Source organism: Papio anubis, chromosome 17 (genome assembly GCF_008728515.1).
Source record: "Papio anubis isolate 15944 chromosome 17, Panubis1.0, whole genome shotgun sequence".
NCBI lineage: Eukaryota > Metazoa > Chordata > Mammalia > Primates > Cercopithecidae > Papio > Papio anubis.
The window spans coordinates 50,855,788-50,874,303 of record NC_044992.1 but is presented as its reverse complement, the minus strand read 5'-3'; the positions used below and the strand labels follow the sequence as shown (position 1 = coordinate 50,874,303).

The 18,516-nt window shown below is 45.6% G+C and overlaps 1 protein-coding gene across 2 annotated transcripts in view; it reads left to right on the top strand.

Moving 5' to 3' along the window:
* The window catches only part of LSM12 (LSM12 homolog), a 36,166-nt gene extending 25,569 nt beyond the window's left edge, over positions 1–10,597 (top strand). The window contains exons 3-5 of one of the 2 annotated variants that reach the window (XM_009190771.2): positions 5,444–5,553; positions 7,694–7,820; positions 8,937–10,597. In XM_009190771.2, the coding sequence (XP_009189035.1) occupies positions 5,444–5,553; positions 7,694–7,820; positions 8,937–9,029 (330 nt within the window). In that variant the 3' untranslated portion in view covers positions 9,030–10,597. Of the gene's footprint in view, positions 1–5,443; positions 5,554–7,693; positions 7,821–8,129; positions 8,917–8,936 lie in introns of those variants that run through there. The other variant, XM_031657115.1, reaches the window with a different exon arrangement.
* Positions 10,598–18,516: the final 7,919 nt, after the last annotated feature.

Below are 18,516 nucleotides of genomic sequence, written 5' to 3'. Positions count from 1 at the left end.
AGATTGTGTCATTGCATTCCGGCCTGGGTGATAGAGTGAGACTCTGTTTCAGAAAACACAAAAAACAAAACTGAAACAATTCAGATTTTGATCAATTGTCCATCAACTAGTGAATGAATATATAAAAGATAGAACTGTATCCTCATAGTGGAATGCTACCTAGCAATTTAAAAAACTATTGGTATATGAAACAAAATGGATGAACCTCAGACATATGCTGAGTGAAAGAAGCCAGAGACATAAGTCAACATATTGTATGATTCCATTTATATGAAATATCTGGTAAAGGAAAAACTATAGAAATCAACATATTGTATGGTTCAATTTATATGAACTATCTAGTAAAGGAAAAACTGTAGAAATAGATTTAAGGCCAGGCGTGGTGGCTCACTCTTGTAATCCCAGCACTTTGGGAGGCCGAGGCGGGCAGATCATGAGGTCAGGAGTTGGAGACCAGCCTGGCCAACATGGTGAAACCCTGTCTCTACTAAAAATACAAAAATTAGCCAGGCGTGGTGCTGAGCACCTGTAATCCCAGCTACTTGGGAGGCTGAGGCGGGAGAATCGCTTGAACCTGGGAGGCAGAGGTTGCAGTGAGCCAATACTGCACCACTGCACTCTAGCCTGGGTGACAGAGCAAGACTTCGTCTCAAAAAAAAGAAAGATTTTAAAAAGTAATCTTGGTGGCCCTCCCAAGCCTAAAAGGCACATTCTACACTTTCTCTACTGAGGGCAGCTTTTATTGGTTCTCTCCAGTGGTTTGACAAAAACTATAAACTTACTAACTTGGAATAATTGGGCCATTTATAGGTATATAGTCATTTGCAAAAATATGTGGGAAAGTTTAGATTTGTACGGTAGCTAAATTGAGGGTAGAGTGATAATCATTTGCTTTACAAAAGAAGGCATATTCATGTTCTGTATGAGTTTTCATAACTAAAAAAAGGACAAGGTAATCTTCCTCTCCCCACCCCCAATTTCTTTTCTTGACAGCGGTCTCCCCCATTGATGGGGACTCCTAATTGATGGGGTCCTCTCTGGGAGATTTTATCACATTTGTACAGCTTCCTGTTAAAAGCAGATCCCTGTAGCTCAGTCTAGATCCTTAAAGCATTACTATAGGTTGGGGATATTGGGGGCAAACTGAAAATACGTAGTCAGCTTACAGTCATTTCTGCTGACTTTTCCAAGTGCCCCCTTACATCATTTAGCATTTGGGATCTGTTTGCATTAGGATTGAAATGGAGAATTGTCTAATCCATTCTCCTTTGCTTTTGGAGCGTTTAGGGGAGATTGCACTTGCACAACTGGTATTTTGGCGGGGGTAGGGGGTGTATTTTGAAATCGTTCTATAACCAGTGTGTCATTGTTACTCAGCCTGTCTAAAGAATCACTTCTGGCTGAGATTTATATCCATTTTATTTTCTCTCTGGCAAAAATTCAAGTGGCTCTTCTTCCAGCTTTTTTTCCTCCCCTTCTCTAGCTTAATTTGTCAGTTCCATTCTTAAACATTCTACATAGATGCCTGGTTTCCTGAGCCAACTCTTTTCTCTTACTAAATGGGGTGATGTTATGTTTTTAAGCTACTATGTAGGTGACAAAGACATTTTACTCTTTGAGCGTTCAGACTATCTAGTCAACACAAGCTTTATAGAAGCAGCTTTCTCTGACCCAGCATTCGGAGATGATTTTGATTTTCAGGAATAAATGTTTTTAAAGGGGATTGAGGTTTCAAAGTGAGATCCTCCAGTCTGCTTGTAAGGTAAATGCCTGCCTGACCACTAGATGCTTCCCAGGAGCTCTGCCACCCTCCAGTTTTTCCTTCTTTCCTTGAAGATGTTTTTTTTTTTTTTTAATAGAGAGAGGGTCCCACTATGTTGCCCACTATGTTGCCCAGGCTGGTCTGTAACTACTTGGCTTAAGTGATCCTCCCACCTCAGCCTCCCAAAATTCTGGGATTACAGGCGTGAGCCACAGTGCTGGCCGAATTCAGATTTTCTTAAGGCATTGTTTGGAAAGCAAGATTCCAGGAAACTCCTTCTTAGGTTGCAGTGAGCTGAGATCGCACCACTGTACCAGCATGAGCCACAGAGCAAGACTCCGTCTCAAAAAAAAAAAAAAAGGAAACTTCTCCTTGTTACCAGGGTTTTTTTGGTGCTTGAGTAAGCGTTGCTTGTTGCTGCTTAAAATACATCATCAGCAGCTCTCTTTCCATAGATACTACATAGAGGCTAAAAGGCTTTCTTGCTACAGTTGGGATTGCCACTGCTTCGAATGCTGTCAGCCTGTGTGTTTATTTGTCTGTAAAGTTATAGCCTGGTGGGGCCAGAATGGCAGCCAGTCTTGAAAGATTATATATATATTGCTGCTGTATTTGTTTCTCTCCACGTCCTAGAGATCCTGTGAAAAAGGAGCTCTGGCTTCAGATCACTGCAGAGTTTTGCCATCTTCCCTCTCTTACCCAGGGAGGCTGAAATGACAGCATGAGCTGGCCTTCTGTGCTCACACCCGCTCCTCCTTCCTAAGACAGTCTTTGAAACTTGCAAGGACAAGAATACCCAGTGCCACATGGCAGTCGAAGGCCTCCTTTTTTTTCATAGTCAAACTTAAGCCTTGACAAAGTGCTTAATTTTATAAACAAAGAATTAGACACTTGGTTTACTTCCCCTGCTATAAAACTATGCTTGGAGCTGGGCGCGGTGGCTCATGCCTGAAATCCCAGCACTTTGGGAGGCTGAGGCGGGTGGATCACCTGAGGTCAGGAGTTGGAGACCAGCCTGGCCAACATGGTGAAACCCTGTCTCTACTAAAAATACAAAAAAATGGCCGGGCGTGGTGGCTCATGCCTGTAATCCCAGCACTTTGAGAGGCCGAGGTGGATGGATCACGAGGTTAGGAGATCGAGACCATCCTGGCTAACATAGTGAAGCCCCATCTCTACTAAAAAAATACAAAAAAATGTAGCCGGGCATGGTGGCAGGCACCTGTAGTCCCAGCTGCTCGGGAGGCTGAGGCAGGAGAATGACGTGAACCCAGAGGCGGAGCTTGCAGTGAGCAGAGCTTGCGCCACTGCACTCCAGCCTGGGCGACAGAGCAAGACTTTGTCTAAAAAAAAAAAAAAAAAATAGCTGGGGGTGGTGGTGTGCGCCTGTAATCCCAGCTACTCAGGAGGCTGAGACAGGAGAATCGCTTGAACCTGGGAGGTGGAGGTTGCAGTGAGCTGAGATCACGCCGTTGTACTCCAGCCTGGGCAACAAGAGCGAAACTCAATCTCAAGAAAAAAAAGCTATGCTTGGTTTATGGTTTGATGGATCACTGTAAAAGCAGAATATAAATGTTTGAAGATTCCAAGCATCAAGGTACTTTTGGAACATGCTGTAGGTATGGTCCCCCCCGCTTTTTTTTTTTTTGAGATGGTGTCTTGCTCTGTCGCCCAGGCTGGAGTGCAGTGGTGTGATCTCGGCTCACTGCAGTCTCCTTCTCCCGGGTTCAAGCGATTCTCCTGTCTCAGCCTCCCGAGTAGCTTGGATTAAAGGCACGCACCACCACACCCATCTAATCTTTGTATTTTTAGTAGACACAGGGTTTCACCATGTTGACCAGGTTGGTCTCGAACTCCTGACCTCAGGTGATCCGTCCGCCTTGGCATCTCAAAGTGCTGGGATTACAGGCATAAGCTACCGCGCCCGGCCAGTGCCTCTTCTTATTTAAGGAACTGATGTTTGAGGACAAATTGTGTGTTTTTGTGTGTGTTTGCACATGTGCTGCAGCATTGTTAGACTCAGCTGTTTATGTTCATGGGTCTGAAAAGTCTCCAGATTATTTGTTGGACTTTTAAGATGCATTGTTTGCTTTTGTTTTAACTACCTTGTCTGGCACATTTGTTTTGTCTTACACTCAAACAAATTTGTGCCTCTGGAATCTCTGGCATCCAGTAGTGTGGGGTGGGGATCAGAAATGTGCTGGAGAGGTGATAGGGATTGACAGGGTAGAATTTACCAGATTGTAGTAGACTACCAGATTTTACTAGATTTTCTTTTGATCAGTTTGTGGATTGTTCCACCAGAGGGCAGTGAAGGAACAGAGATGACGTAGAATTCAGACTCTTCCTTTTTCTCAAAAACGGGACAGGGTTGCCTTTAGCTGAAGCAAAGGTGGACAGCGTTTATGGTTAGATTTACTTGAATCCTGGCTCCTTATGTGAGCACAGATAATGTCCTGTAAGAGTTTTTAGAGGCTCAAATTGTGGTCTGTGAAGGTGTAGTATGTATTAATTTTTAAACTGGAGGCTCTAGCACAACAGCTCATAAACATTCCTTATTTTCATCTTGAAATGGAAATTATGCGCGCGCGCGCGTGTGTGTGTGTGTGTGTGTGTGTGTGTGTATGTATATATATATATTTTTTTAAGCGACAGAGTCTCTCTTCTTTGCCCAGGCTGGAGTACTGTAGCATGACCTCGGCTCACCGCAACGTCTGCCTGCTGGGTTCAAGTGATTCTGCTGCCTCAGCCTTCTGAGTAGCTGGGATTAAAGGCGTGCACCACCATGCCCGGCTAATTTTTGTAATTTTAGTAGAGATGGGGTTTCACCATGTTGGCCAGCCTGGTCTCGAACTCCTGACCTCAGTGATACAGCCAGTTAAAAGTGTGTGTGTGTGTGTGTGTGTGTGTGTGTGTGAATATATATATATATATATATATATTTTTTTTTTTTGAGATCGAGTCTTGCTCTGTCACCCAGGCTAGAGTGCAGTGGCACGATCTTGACTCCCTGCAACCATCTCCTCCTGGGTTCAAGCAGTTCTCTGCCTCAGCCTCCCAAGTAGCTGGAATTATAGGAGTCCCCCACCATGCCCAGCTAATTTTTTTTTTTTTTTGTATTTTTAATAGAAACAGGGTTTCAACCATCTTGGCCAGGCTGGTCTTGAGCTCCTGACCATGTGATCCACCTGCCTCGGCCTCCCAAAGTGCTTGGATTTACAAGCATGAGCCACCACCCCTGGTTGGAAATGTATATAGTTTTAAATCTCTGACCATCATTTGCCATCACATAGTCCCCCAGCCACACTCTATAATTTTAAAAGTGCTTTATTTTCTTCCTAGTGCTTATCACTGTCTGAAGTTACCTTGTTTTCAGTTACTTTTTTATAGTTTGTCTCCCCCACCCACTTCAGGCTGTATTTAGCCTAGCATAGTGAATGTCTGGCACATGGTAGGTATGCAGTAAGTATTAGAAGGAAGGAAGGAACATTTTCTTGGAATACTGGTAACTGTTCAGGTATGTTGTGGGTTTTTAAAATTTGTTTCACTTTTCATTTCTGAGAAAACAGAAATCTGTCCAAACCAGTCTTTCTTGGCCTCCTTTCTTCAGCTTAGGTCCTGACTGTTGGGAAGAATGAAGATGAATCCTATTCTGAGTCTCTTTCCTCTCTTCCACCCTAGCTTGCCAGCAAAGCACGGACAGAGAAGGAGGAGAAGCTGAGCCAGGCCTATGCAATCAGTGCTGGTGTCTCTCTAGAGGGCCAGCAGCTCTTCCAGACCATTCACAAGACGTGAGTTGGGGGATCGGAGAGGTCTTTTGTCCTGGGGTAATGCTACCTGGTTGTGCTGTCTGGTGGCAGGCTTTTGGGTGGTTGTCTCCTAAAAGTCTACTGGGGAAGCTGGTAGGGTATTGGCAAAATGCCGGCATCCAGAGCTGCGGGTACTGTAGCCCCCTTTCCACACAGAAAAATAGTGTAATCACAGACAAGTTGTCTTCTCTGGTCTTCAGTTTCTTGTCTGTAAAACTTAGTTTTGGATTATATCACTTTTCCCAATGTAGATTGGGATGAACACGGAGTTAGAGCAGGTCACCTTCTTAACCACCTCTTAAAAGACATTTTGTTGGTCAGGTGCGGTGGCTCACGCCTGTAATCCCAGCACTTTGGGAGGCTGAGGCGACAAATCACCTGAGGTCGGGAGTTCCAGAGCAGCCTGACCAACATGGTGAAACCCCCATCTCTACTAAACATACAAAATTAGCCAGGCGTGGTGGTGCATGCCTGTAATCCCAGCTACTCGGGAGGCTGAGGCAGGAGATTCGCTTGAATCCTGGAGGTGGAGGTTGCAATGAGCCGAGATCTGCCACTGCACTCCGGCCTGGGCAACAAGAGCAAAACTCTGTCTCAAAAAAAAAAAAAAAGACATTTTGTCACAGCAGAAGTCATTTGACTCTCCACTAGCTTCCCTAGCTGCTGAAAAACTGGAACATTTGACACCCCTCTCCACCCCCGCTCCCCACCCCACACTGCCTTCTGTTACTCTGTTTAACCACCCTGGATCTGGTGCACAGATGGCAGCTGGCATCAGAGCTGTTTGAGGCCGTGGTGTGAGTATCTGAACATTTACAGGTATGTGAAGGAACTCTCAGTCGCATCAGCTGCCCTGGGGCTTCTCAAGTGTGAACTGGAATGGGTTTTCCCAGTCTGGCAAGTGCCCAACTGTCTGATAATTGAGAAGAGCCAGTCTGAAGAGCAGCTCCCATTATGGGTGATAGGGTCAGAGAAGATGGGGAGTTTGTTCTCTCTTTTTTTTTTTTTTTTGAGTCAGAGTCTCACTCTGTCGCCAGGCTGGAGTCCAGTGGTTCAATCTTGGCTCACTGCAATCTCTGCCTCCCAAGTTCAAGCAGTTCTCCTGCTTCACCCTCCCGAGTAAGTGGGACTACAGGCGTGCAGCCTCACGCCCAGCTAATTTTTGTATTTTTAGTAGAGACAGTGTTTCTTCATGTTGGCCAGGATGGTCTCGATCTCCTGACCTCATGGTCCGCCTTCTTTGGCCTCCCAAAGTGCTGGGATTACAGGTGTGAGCCACCACGCCCAGCCTCTCTTTTTTTTTTTGATACAGGGTCTCACTTTTATCGCCTAGGTTGAAGTGCAGTGGTGCAATTTTAGCTTACTGTAGCCTCGATCTCCCCGGCTCAGGTGATTCTCCCACCTCAGCCTCTGGAGTAACTGGGACTACAGACGCATGCCACCACTACTGGCTAATTTTTTGTATGTATTTTTAGTAGAGACGAGTTTTTGCCATGTTGCCCAGGCTGGTCTCCAGCTCCTGGACTCAAGCAGTCTACCCGCCTCAGCCTCCCAAAGCGCTGAGATTACAGGTGTGAGCCACCACGCCCAGCCTGTTCTCCTGTCTTTCTAAAGGTGGTGTTTCTCGCTAGGCCAATGGTTGGCAAACTATGCCAGCACACCAGATCTGCTCCTCTGTTTTACCTATTGTCCATGGCTACTTTTGCACAACTGTGGCAGAACTCAGTGCTAGTTGTAACAGACGATATGGCCTGCAAAGCCTAAAATGTTTGTTAAGAGATCCTCAAGAGAAAAAGTTTGCCAGCCTCTGCCCTAGGCTACTATCTTAGTTTGGATTCTTGAGGCTACCATCACATTTTTATGACTCTCCAGGTCTCTGATGCTTCAGAGTAACAATTTCTGGGCTCTCCCAAGAATAAATGTGCATGAGTTTCATTGCTTTTCTAGCCAGTGGCACCCAAGGAATGTTTCTTGGCTACTATATGGGCTGCTGGTGTCTAGTTGTTGGCTGAGTGGTGAGCTGGGAACTTGGGATCAGCCGTCTGGAGTTATTTATTCATCAGACAGGAGATGTGGGATGCCCCCAAGAGGTTACATTTCGCCTGCTGTCTTCTCCTTCCAGCATTAAAGACTGTAAATGGCAAGAAAAAAACATCGTAGTCATGGAAGAAGTTGTTATTACACCCCCATATCAAGTGGAAAACTGTAAAGGCAAAGAGGGGAGTGCACTGAGCCATGTACGCAAAATAGTAAGTAAAGGAGCCTTGAAACTTTAGGGGAGAGAGGATGGTTCCTCGGGCCTTCAGTCTTTAGCACCAGAGCAGGACATTGTGCTACAGTCTCTGCCTCCTGTAGCATCACTGTCTGGCCTCCCTGCACTGTGGGGCTCTGCAGCTGTGGCTTGGCTACTCCTGTGGGAATGGAACCACTGGGTGATATGGAGTGAAGTGAGTGGGTGACCCTATGTCCTTTGCTGGCTTTTTGGAATTAGCAAGGCTGTTCCGTGGTGTTGGGCCCGAGCAGTTTCTCTCATCCCATATTGAGTTTTTCTTTTTTAGAGACAGAGTCTCGCTCTGTCGCCCACGCTGGAGTGCAGTGGCGCGATCTCGGCTCACTGCAAGTTCCGCCTCCCGGGTTCAAGCGATTTTCCTGCCTCAGCCTCCCGAGTACCTGGGACTGCAGGCATATTCTACCACACCCGGCTAGAGATGGGGTTTCACCATGTTGGCCAGGCTGGTCTCGAACTCCTGACCTGAAGTGATCTACCCACCTCGGCCTCCCAAAGTGCTGGGATTGCAGGTATGAGCCACCATGCCTGGCCCCCATACTGGGTTTTTCTTAGCTGCAGATACCCTTCTAGAAAGATCTGGTTGGTATAAATCAGTTGCTGATGGTGTCTCTGGCCCTGCATATGTCATTGGACTTAGCATTTGTTAAAACAAACTTACAAAACACTCCTGCTTTTTTTTTTTTTCCTCTGAGGAACATTGAGAGACCAACATTATAGATGTAGGAGGTATGATAAGACTGTAATCCCCCCACCAGCTTTTCATTTTGTACTTGTGTATAGCAGAGAGTAGGAGTTTAGGTCATGATTATCTCCCCTCATTGTATTTTATAGTTTAGTTTGTAGATTCACCTTCTTCTAGCCAATCTTAGTGGAAACTGCAAAAAAAATGTAGCTGCAGCAGGAGGCCCTGGCCTACCTTGTGGTTGGGAAGGCCAATAGACAGCAAGGGCAAAGGTGCCTGGATAGTACATGGGCTGGACAGCCAGGATGGGGCTGTGGAAACCTGGGTTGGATTGTTCGGGAGACCTTTCTTGCCCATCTCCTTTATTCACCTGTGTTGCCTGGTCTTTTTCAGGTTGAAAAACATTTTAGAGACGTGGAAAGCCAAAAGATACTGCAACGTTCACAAGCCCAGCAACCACAGAAGGAGGCTGCCCTGTCATCCTGAGTCCGTACACATGGAGGACTCTTCCAGCATCCAGCCAAGGAGGCGCTGGTGGTGGCTTCAGCGGAGGCAGGCCGGGGGAGGGAAGGGATCCTATATGTCCTGTTGGCTCTTAACAAAGGGTCAGCATTTCCAAATCTTAGACTTGAACAAACAAAACACCCAACAAAAAAGAACAAGAGAATAATTTAAAAGTTGAATCATTACTTGACTAACAGACTTCGGTCCACCATGTCCTTTTCACAGCCCTCTTCTGGAACAGTCACCTTGTTAATTTTATTTTTGAAAATTCTTTTCCCACTCTGCCCTTTTACTTCCAACTTTCCTTTCCTAGTCTGTTCCTGCCATTCTGTTTTTATAAGTGGCTACACTTGCCTTCTGAATGATTGAAAGAAACTTTTACATCTTTTCTTCCAAAATAAAAGTAACAAGCTGACTGTGATTCTTAAGTTGAGACCAGAGCAGCAAAGGTCTCACTTTAAATTTTTCTTTGTTTTCTTTTCCTTTTTTTTTTTTTTTTTTTTTTTTTTTTTGCACAGGGCATGGCTTGAATTAGTTTTATTTTTCTTAACTTTAAATATATATATGAAAATATATATTAAAATGTTCTCTAAATATTTTCTGCTTCTTGCAGGTCTCTTTTTACTAGATCATGGCTATTCTTCCCACCTCATCCCTCTGAAAATAAAAATGTATTGCCCTCCCCACCGTCTGTAGCCAGGCCACTAACTTGACTTGGTGCAAGAGATTCTTGCTGTGAACTTTGTAGAGCCAGTGTGCAGATAGAATTTGGCTTTGAGGGTTCCTGATGGCTTTTCAGTCTTTAACTGTGTGTGTACCAGTCTCACATTTGGCCCAAACCTCAGGATTCTCCCTCTGCCTGTCTTACTTCATGGTACTAGAAGAACTTCCTCGCCACTCCACAAGAGAGAGTCAGCTGCCCTTTCTCCTGTGCCTCTGCAGGAAGAACTCTTTTGCATGGCACATCTCAGCTCCTCTTTGAGGGATCGTTTTCTTTGATAAGAAACCTGGAGTCCATTTACTCTGACCTCTCTTTAAATCTATATCCAGAGCCACAACCCAGGAAAAAGCTTGGGTGACCCGTAATTTCTCTTCTCCTGCTATCCTCTTGCTCTTATGCTCCACCCCAACTCACCTTAAATTTTACAAGCTTATGACAGTTTGTATGTGCTCAGCCAATGAGCAGAAAACCTGGAAAGAATTTCTGGACTTTAGCCCACCAGTTTGTCTGGTTGACTAACCTGCTGAGAGCTAAAATTGGCACCCATTGCCCCGTGCCTTCAGGCAGTCTCATGGGGCAGAGCATGCCACCATCCGAATATCAGGCACTGAGTGGAATGTGGGTGAAGCTCACATGACTGGCTAGAGCTTTGGGGGTGGGGTGGGGGTTAACTACTATTTTTTTGGCCATGATCTCTTTCCCCTTCCTTTTTTTTTAATTAAATAAATGGATCAAAATTAAATAATTCAAGCCCTGCCTTCAAAATGAATTTTTTTTTTTTTAGTATTATTTAGCAAAAACAATAAAACCCAAATTTTTTTAACCATCACTCATGTCTCAGGTTTGTGCGTCCTTTAGAGGCCCCAGGGGAGAGGATCCAAAGTACCCCTAAGACGGGATGTCTGTCTGGTTTGACCTTTCCCTTTAGAGTCTCTTCTTCCTACTATTTACCCTCTCTTTTCACCCCCAAGGACTCATCCAGAAATATAGTGCAGGGTGTATTTTAAGAAGGGGGTCCAGGGTTTGGAGTGGTGTGTAGGTGGAGTGTGGGGAAAAGGCTATAGTCACATACATAGAACCATTTGTTACAGGACTGTTTGGAGGCACAAATGGTTGGCGAGCTGAGAAGTAAACTCAGATCCACCTGCCTCTGGTCAGAACTTGATTTAAAGAACTGAGCCTTTGGCCGGGCGCGGTGGCTCACGCCTGTAATCCCAGCACTTTGGGAGGCCGAGGCGGGCGGATCTCGAGGTCAGGAGATCGAGACCATCCTGGTTACCACAATGAAACCCCGTCTCTACTAAAAATACAAAAAATTAGCCGGACGTGATGGCGGGCGCCTGTAGTCCCAACTACTTGGGAGGCTGAGGCAGGAGAATGGCGTGAACCCGGGAGGCGGAGCTTGCAGTGAGTGAGAGAGCGTCACTGCACTCCAGCCTTGGCGACAGAGCGAGACTCCGTCTCAAAAAAAAAAAAAAACAGCCTTTGATTTAGCCTACATGGGAATGTAGACTTAGAGAAGGTGAGAAAGGGAGAAGGGAAGAGACCTTGTAAGATCTAGAAAGCCTAAGAGATATGATGAAAGGAGTGGAGGTGATTAATTAGTGGGAAACAGCAAGCCTGGGAGGAAGCTCTTCATTGTGTGTCCCACATCTTCCTGTCCCCACTACTAGTCTTAATTTTGTAAATGGGGGGAAGTATCAACTGGGTTTGGCAGGAAGCACTTTTAACTCCTAAGTTTTAGTTGCTAAAATAATGTGGAGCTGGTTAAGCAGTTCAAGAGGTGGAGTTAGTGTCGTTGGAAAGGCAGGCAGTGAGTTATGGAAAACAGAACAAGGACTTTGATAACTTCATTCCTCATGTTGTTCCTGGATAAGTCATTTCATCTTTCTTAGCCTTAAATTTCCCAACTGTAAATGTGGAAATAATATCCATCTCCTAGGATTGGTATGAAGGGTTAATAAGATATTTTAAAAGCCTAATACTTAGAAAGTGCTCTGTAAATGTTAGTATAAATGTTAGCTTGATCCTTGGATAGTTAAATCTGGAGGTGAGATTGGAGTATATGATTTCCAGAAGTGCCATGTTTGCTTTCGGAGCCTTAGTTTATTTAGGCCAGGTGCAGTGGCTCACACCTGTAGTCCCAGCACTTTGCGAGGCCGAGGCAGGAGCTCAAGACCATTCTGGGTGGCATAGTGAGACCCCCGTCTCTACAAAAAATAAGTTAAAAAAAATTAGACAGATGCGATGGTACATGCCTGTAGTGCCAGCTACTTGGGAGAGTGAGGTGCGAGGATCACTTGAGCCAGGAAGGTTGAGGCTGCAGTGAGCTGTGATTGTACCAGTGCACTCCAGGATGCACTCCAACCTGGTGACAGCAAGATGCTGTCTCTTTTAAAAAAAAAAAAAAAAAAGCTGTGTTTAGATGGCATTTTAAGGGAGGCTAATAAGTGAAGCACTTGGGCAGATCTGGTTCAGGCAGGGGTAGGGGTCTCAGAGCCCTGCCCTCGGTCTCACAGATCTCACCCCTTAACCCTTCCTTGGAGTGCCTAAGGAATGCTTTTGATTATAATTTTTTGTTTGAGATGGAGTTTTGCTCTTGTTGCCCAGGCTGGAGTGCAATGGCGCGATCTCGGCTCACTGTAGCCTCCGCCTCCCGGGTTCAGCTGATTCTCCTGCCTCAGCTGCACGAGTAGCTGGGATTACAGGCACGTGCCACCATGCCTGGCTAATTTTGTATTTTTAGTAGAGACTGGGTTTCTCCATGTTGGTCAGGCTGGTCTTGAACTCCCGATCTCAAGTGATCCACCCTTCTCGGTAACTCCCATGCCTGGGATTACAGGCATGAGTCACCACACCCGGCCTTGATTATAATTTTCAAAACTTTTTCAGAATAGAGAATGAGTTCCACTGAGGCCAAGTGACTTGTCTAGAGTGCCCCACCTGCCTGTGGTAGCTGAGCTGGAAGAAAGCCTGAGGCTTTATCCACTCATGGGTTCCTAATGCTGGGACTTCCCAAACTGATGGCATGTGTACTGCTCATTTTGTTTGCCAGAATGAGGCTGGAACACAGGAGACTAGTGAGAATGGCAGAAATTGCCACCTAGATTGAAAGGATACTGAACCACAGAAGAGCGTGGTACAGAGAGCTTACATGTATGATGCAGCATGGACAGTTTTGCAGTGTCTCCTTGGCTTTGTTTTGGGGTGTTCTCCTTTATCACCAAATACACACACACACACCTTTACACCCAGCACCTGATAATCTCACCACCACCACGCACACACCTTTGGAGTTACTGCTATTTAGAGCATCCAATTATTGTGGTATAAACAGCCTTACCACAGTGAGTTGATAACTGAATCTGTGCCATTCAAGTCTGAGCAGCTCATTGCTGATTTCTGTTTGGTGCTTTGAAAATTTGAAAATTGCTCAAGCACTTCAATATGAGTTCAGTGGCTGCAGCCTGTTAACTACTGGTTGAGGAGGCTAAAGGCTAAGAATGTGTGTCTCATAATCTGTTCTCCTGTGAGACATACTGGTAAAGGAAATAGAGGCATTTCATTCATACACAGATCGAGTGTGCTTGGTATGGCAGCTATAGCATGGAGGGTACTGTGGTGAGAATGTGTAGTACTGGAAGCTGAAATGTACAGGATGAGTGGTAAGGACAGTGGCAGAAGTGGGAGTGTGGGAGAGAGCTGGTTGCCTGGTTGGAGGATGTTAGATTTGCATGGTAGGTTTGCTTTCCTATCACTGCTGGAGGCCGTCAGTGCCAGAGAATTCCTCTTTAAGAAACTTGGATTTGGCTGGGTACGGTGGCTCACGCCTGTAATCCCAGCACTTTGGGAGGCCAAGGTGGCCGGATCACAAGGTCAGGAGATCCAGACCATCCTGGCTAACATGGTGAAACCCCGTCTCTACTAAAAATACAAAAATATTAGCTGGGCATGGTGGTGGGTGCCTGTAGTCCCAGTTACTTGGGAGGCTGAGGCAGGAGAATGGCGTGAACCCGGGAGGTAGAGCTTACAGTGAGCAGAGATCGCACCATTGCACTCCAGCCTGGGCGACAGAGCCAGACTCTGCCTCAAAAAAAAAAAAAAAAAAAAAAAAAGAAAAGAAACTTGGAATCATCTGCACATACTGCCTAAAGTTTAGGGGTTTAACATAATCAGATAAACAGTATTGAAGTATCTGAAAAAGATGCTCTTCAGCTGCTATCCACTGGTGATATCCTGTGGCTATCCACTGCTGCTATCCACTGGTGATACACTGTGTGGCTGTAATAGTTTCAAAACAAATTTGTTATTTTATGTTATAAAAACCTTACACAGCCAGGCACAGTGGCTCACGCCTGTAATCTCAACACTTTGGGAGGCCAAGGCGAGTGGGATCACTTGAGGTCAGGAGTTCAAGACCAGTCTGGCCAATGTGGTGAAACTCCATCTCTACTAAAAGTATAAAAATGAGCTGGGCGTGGTGGTGTGCACCTGTGGTCCCAGCTACTTGGGAGGTTGAGGCAGGAGGATTGCTTGAACCCAAGAAGCGGAGGTTGCAGTGAGCTGAGATCGCACCACTGCACTTCAGCCTGGTGACAGAGCAAGAAAACTCTGTCTCAAAAACAAAAAAACGACCTTACATGGCTCATTACAGGAAAACTAGAAGACAAAGCAGACATTTTCATCTACCACCCTCTAAAACATTGTTAACATCTTTTTTATCCTTTCACATTCTTTCCTATACAAATTATATTTTCTAGATTTTTAGACACCTTTCCTTGCCCCTTGTGTTTCTGAAAGTGCAGTGCATGATGTCAAAAGAAACTTGCCAACTGGTTCCAGACCACAAAGTTAAGTCAGCAGTATACTCCAATTTATTAGCGTCTTAGAATTGATATATATAAAAGGCAAGGGACTAGATGATCTCTAAGATTACTTCCAACCTCGGTGATCTCTTCTCTATCTTGCTCTACAATGCCCTGCTTCAGGGCCACCCGTGAAGCCATTCTTGACAACTGGAATGGAAACTGATTCCTTCAATAATTTGTTTCTGTCGCTCATATCATGTGGCATGTATGGGTTGCCTTTTGAGTATTTGTTTAGGTTTGTCTTTAATGGTCTATTGGGGTGTCTTGAGGCTCCAAGACAGGGAAAGTTATTCACTCACTCATTTGGGTATTTGCTAGCACCCAGTTGTTGAGACAGAGCGGAAAATAGAGTTTTTAAAGTCATCAGCATAATAACTGGATATGTTGCCTGAGTCAATATATGAAAAGTGATCCAGGAGTAGGTTTTGAGGAAAGCTTGGAGTTCAAGTTTGGAAAGAGGACAAAGGACCAATAAAGGATACAGGGGAAGATAGAGAGATGCACCTGGTTCCAGACTGGAAAGCAGCAGGAATCTACCTCGGGTTTCTCTAGAGCAGACTCTGGCAGCTGGGACCAAGTCTGGTCAGACTGTAGTCCCCCTTCCTATCTGGCCTCTCCCATTTTCCTACAATTTCCAGTTTCGTTGAAAAGTCTAAATTGGAGCTAAGTTTCTTAATTTGCTGGGTAAGGTGAGGCTAAGGCATATTTCCAGTGACTAATCAACTAACCTCTTCTTTTTCTTTGGTCCTCTGTTGCGGACTCCTGCAGTGTTAGACAAGAACTTCTTACAGGTCTTTTCGTGGAGGGACCAGCAAGTGGTGGATTTTTTTTTTACTAATCTGACCCCTTTTACTCTGGTCTGTCTCCTAGCTTAAAGTTGTTGCTTATGCTTACTGGAGGGAGGGGCATGTATCTCTCTAGAGAGAATATTTATAGATGACCACTGAGATGTGATTTCAGCTGAAATCTGAAGAACAAGGTGCTAGCCAAGAGTGTTCAGATAGAGGGAACAGCAGGTGCTAAAGTCAGGTTGACAAGAGCTTGGGATGTTCAGGAACTGACAGAAGACAGGCGGTTGAAGCCTGCTGAGCAGGACGATAGAGAAGTAGGTGGAGCCAGGTGGTGCAGGACCTTACAGTTATCCTAGAGACTGGGTTCTTTGGGACCATGGGCAGCCACGGGACTTGGTCTGATATCAGACAGTGGCAGCAGAAGCAAGGAGGCTGCTGGGTTAGGGGTTGGCACAGCAGTCTGGGTGGGACATGGTGGCAGAGAATTGGTTTCAGAGTTGACGGGACTTGATGCGCTGAATGTGAGGGCAAGGTGGTGAGGGACAGAGAGGAATGAAGGATGCCTTCTAGGTAGGTGGCAAACAATGGGAGAGGGAGAAGTTTGTGGAAGAATCTGGAATTTTTGAATTGCCATTTTGTCTTGTCCAGGAAACATTGAAGAGCAGATGGCAAATGGGCAACTGGATAACAAGCCTGGGCTTAGAGAAGCGTGGGATGGAGTTAGACATTCAGTGACTGTCACGTCACCTGTGAACTCTGAGAAGACAAGAGGTTGGGATCTCTGGCCACAGTAGGTAGATTTGCATCAGATAGGAGGGGCCCTTCTTCCCTGACAGGGCAGTGCTAGGAGGTGAGTCTGTAGATCTGTCAGGGAGGTAAGGGTAAGTGACTTCTTTTCTGGTGGCCCAGTTAACCTGAAGGGGGAATAGGGTAAGACTGTTGAGTGCCCTTTTAGAGATGCGTCCTCATGAATTTTGGGGGTAAACAGGCATCCATTGTGTGCCTCTGCCAATCATGTTGAGTGACCTTAGTGCAGACACAGAGAAGGTGAATAGTTGGGTACAGCCAGGTTGAGAGATGTGTCCAGTCTGTACTGTGGAGGGAGAGGGGAGTTGAACTGAGGATATTTATGAAAGGGAGTGAGTATAATTTGGGACCCTTCACTCTGTCACCAGGCTGTAGTGCAGTGGCATGATTACGGCTCACTGCAACCTCTGCCTTCACTCTTGTAAGTGTATGCTGTCATCATGTACACTTCAGTTTTGTTCAGATGAGACTTTTCTGAAAGTGTCCTGCTGTTGCCCTTACGTACTGGCTCCAGGCAGGACATGTAGCCATGTAACTCAGCAGTCAGTGTGTTGACGGTGCAAACACAGGATGCTTCCCATGCTGGGGCTGGTATTGGAAGTTTAGAACAAATTTCCTAGCACTTAATGATGCCAGCGATCTTAAGAGTTTATACAGTATAGTCCCGCCTCCCACTTTACATATCCCCTTTATAGCGTCCTCAGCAGACTGCCTCTACTTGAACTTCCATTGATGGGGTACTCATTACTCAAGGAGGCAACATGTGGCAGCTGTCCGTGCCCTTCTTGTCCTCCAGTGGCGGCTCACCGTTAGAACTAAGGCTAATGCTCAGGTGTCCTGCATGGTAGTCCCTCTTTCAGGGGTTTTTCTATTGCTGGCAGCCCCTGGGTGAGGGGCACGGGCATTGCTAAATCAGCAAATGTGACTCAGAACTATCTTCTCCAGTCAGATGGCTTTTGAAGGAAGCTTTCCTAGTTCTTGAGTGTGGTCCCAGCACTGGACATGGTCTGTTAGCACACTGGGACCTTTTCCTGCAACCATTTACTGCGATGTTGGACACTATAGCAACTAGCTCCTTTTGGCAGATACATCACACTGTTGATTCAGTTTGATGTGATCAGCACAATCGGCCCAGACTTCTTCACAGAAGTAGCTATTATGCCAAGTCTTCTCCAGCTTGTGTAAGTAGATTTTAGATTCCTAAATACTGAATTTTACATTTATTGCTGTTAATTTTTTTTTTCTGAGATGGACTATCACTCTGTCACACAAGCTGGAGTGCACTGGTGCAATCTTAGCTCACTGCAACCTCCGCCTCCTGGGTTCAAGCGATTCTCCTGCTCAGCCTCCCGAGTAGCTGGAATTACAGGCATGCGCCACCACACCTGTCTAATTTTTGTATTTTTCAGTAAAGACAGGGTTTCGCCATGTTGGCCAGGCTGGTCTCAAACTCCTGACCTCAAGTGATCCACCCGCCTCGGCCTCCCAAAGTGCTGGGATTACAGGTGTGAGCCACCGTGCCCAGCCTGTTATTAAATATTTTTAACCAACAATTTTAACCTAAAAAGAGCTTTAAAAAAAATCTTGATTCTATACCGCAATACACTAGTTGTCCATCCCAATGTTGTGTTATTTTTAATTTTGATAAACTGTCTTCTGTGTTTTCATCTTATCCAAAGGGATATCCTGAGAGATTTTAATAACATCCAGATTTACGATAGACATCTGGTAGCCCTATCAAAAAAGGAAATAAAGTCGTTTGAGTAAAATTTATTTATTTGTTTATTTATTTATTTATTTATTTTTTGAGACAGAGTCTTGCTCTGTTGCCCAGGCTGGAGTGCAGTGGCCGGATCTCAGCTCACTGCAAGCTCCACCTCCCGGGTTTACGCCATTCTCCTGCCTCAGCCTCCCGAGTAGCTGGGACTACAGGTGCCCGCCACCTTGCCCAGCTAGTTTTTTTTGGTATTTTTTTAGTAGAGACGGGGTTTCACCGTGTTAGCCAGGATGGTCTCGATCTCCTGACCTCGTGATCTGCCCGTCTCGGCCTCCCAAAGTGCTGGGATTACAGGCTTGAGCCACCGTGCCCGGCTTATTTATTTTTGAGATGGAGTCTTGCTCTGTTGCCCAGGCTGGAGTGCAGTGGTGTTATCTCGGCTCACTGCAAACTCTGCCTCCCAGGTTCAAGTGATTCTTCTGCCTCAGCCTCCCAAGTAGCTGGGACTACAGGCACCCGCCACCACGCCCGGCTAATTTTTTTTGTATTTTTAGTAGAGACGGTG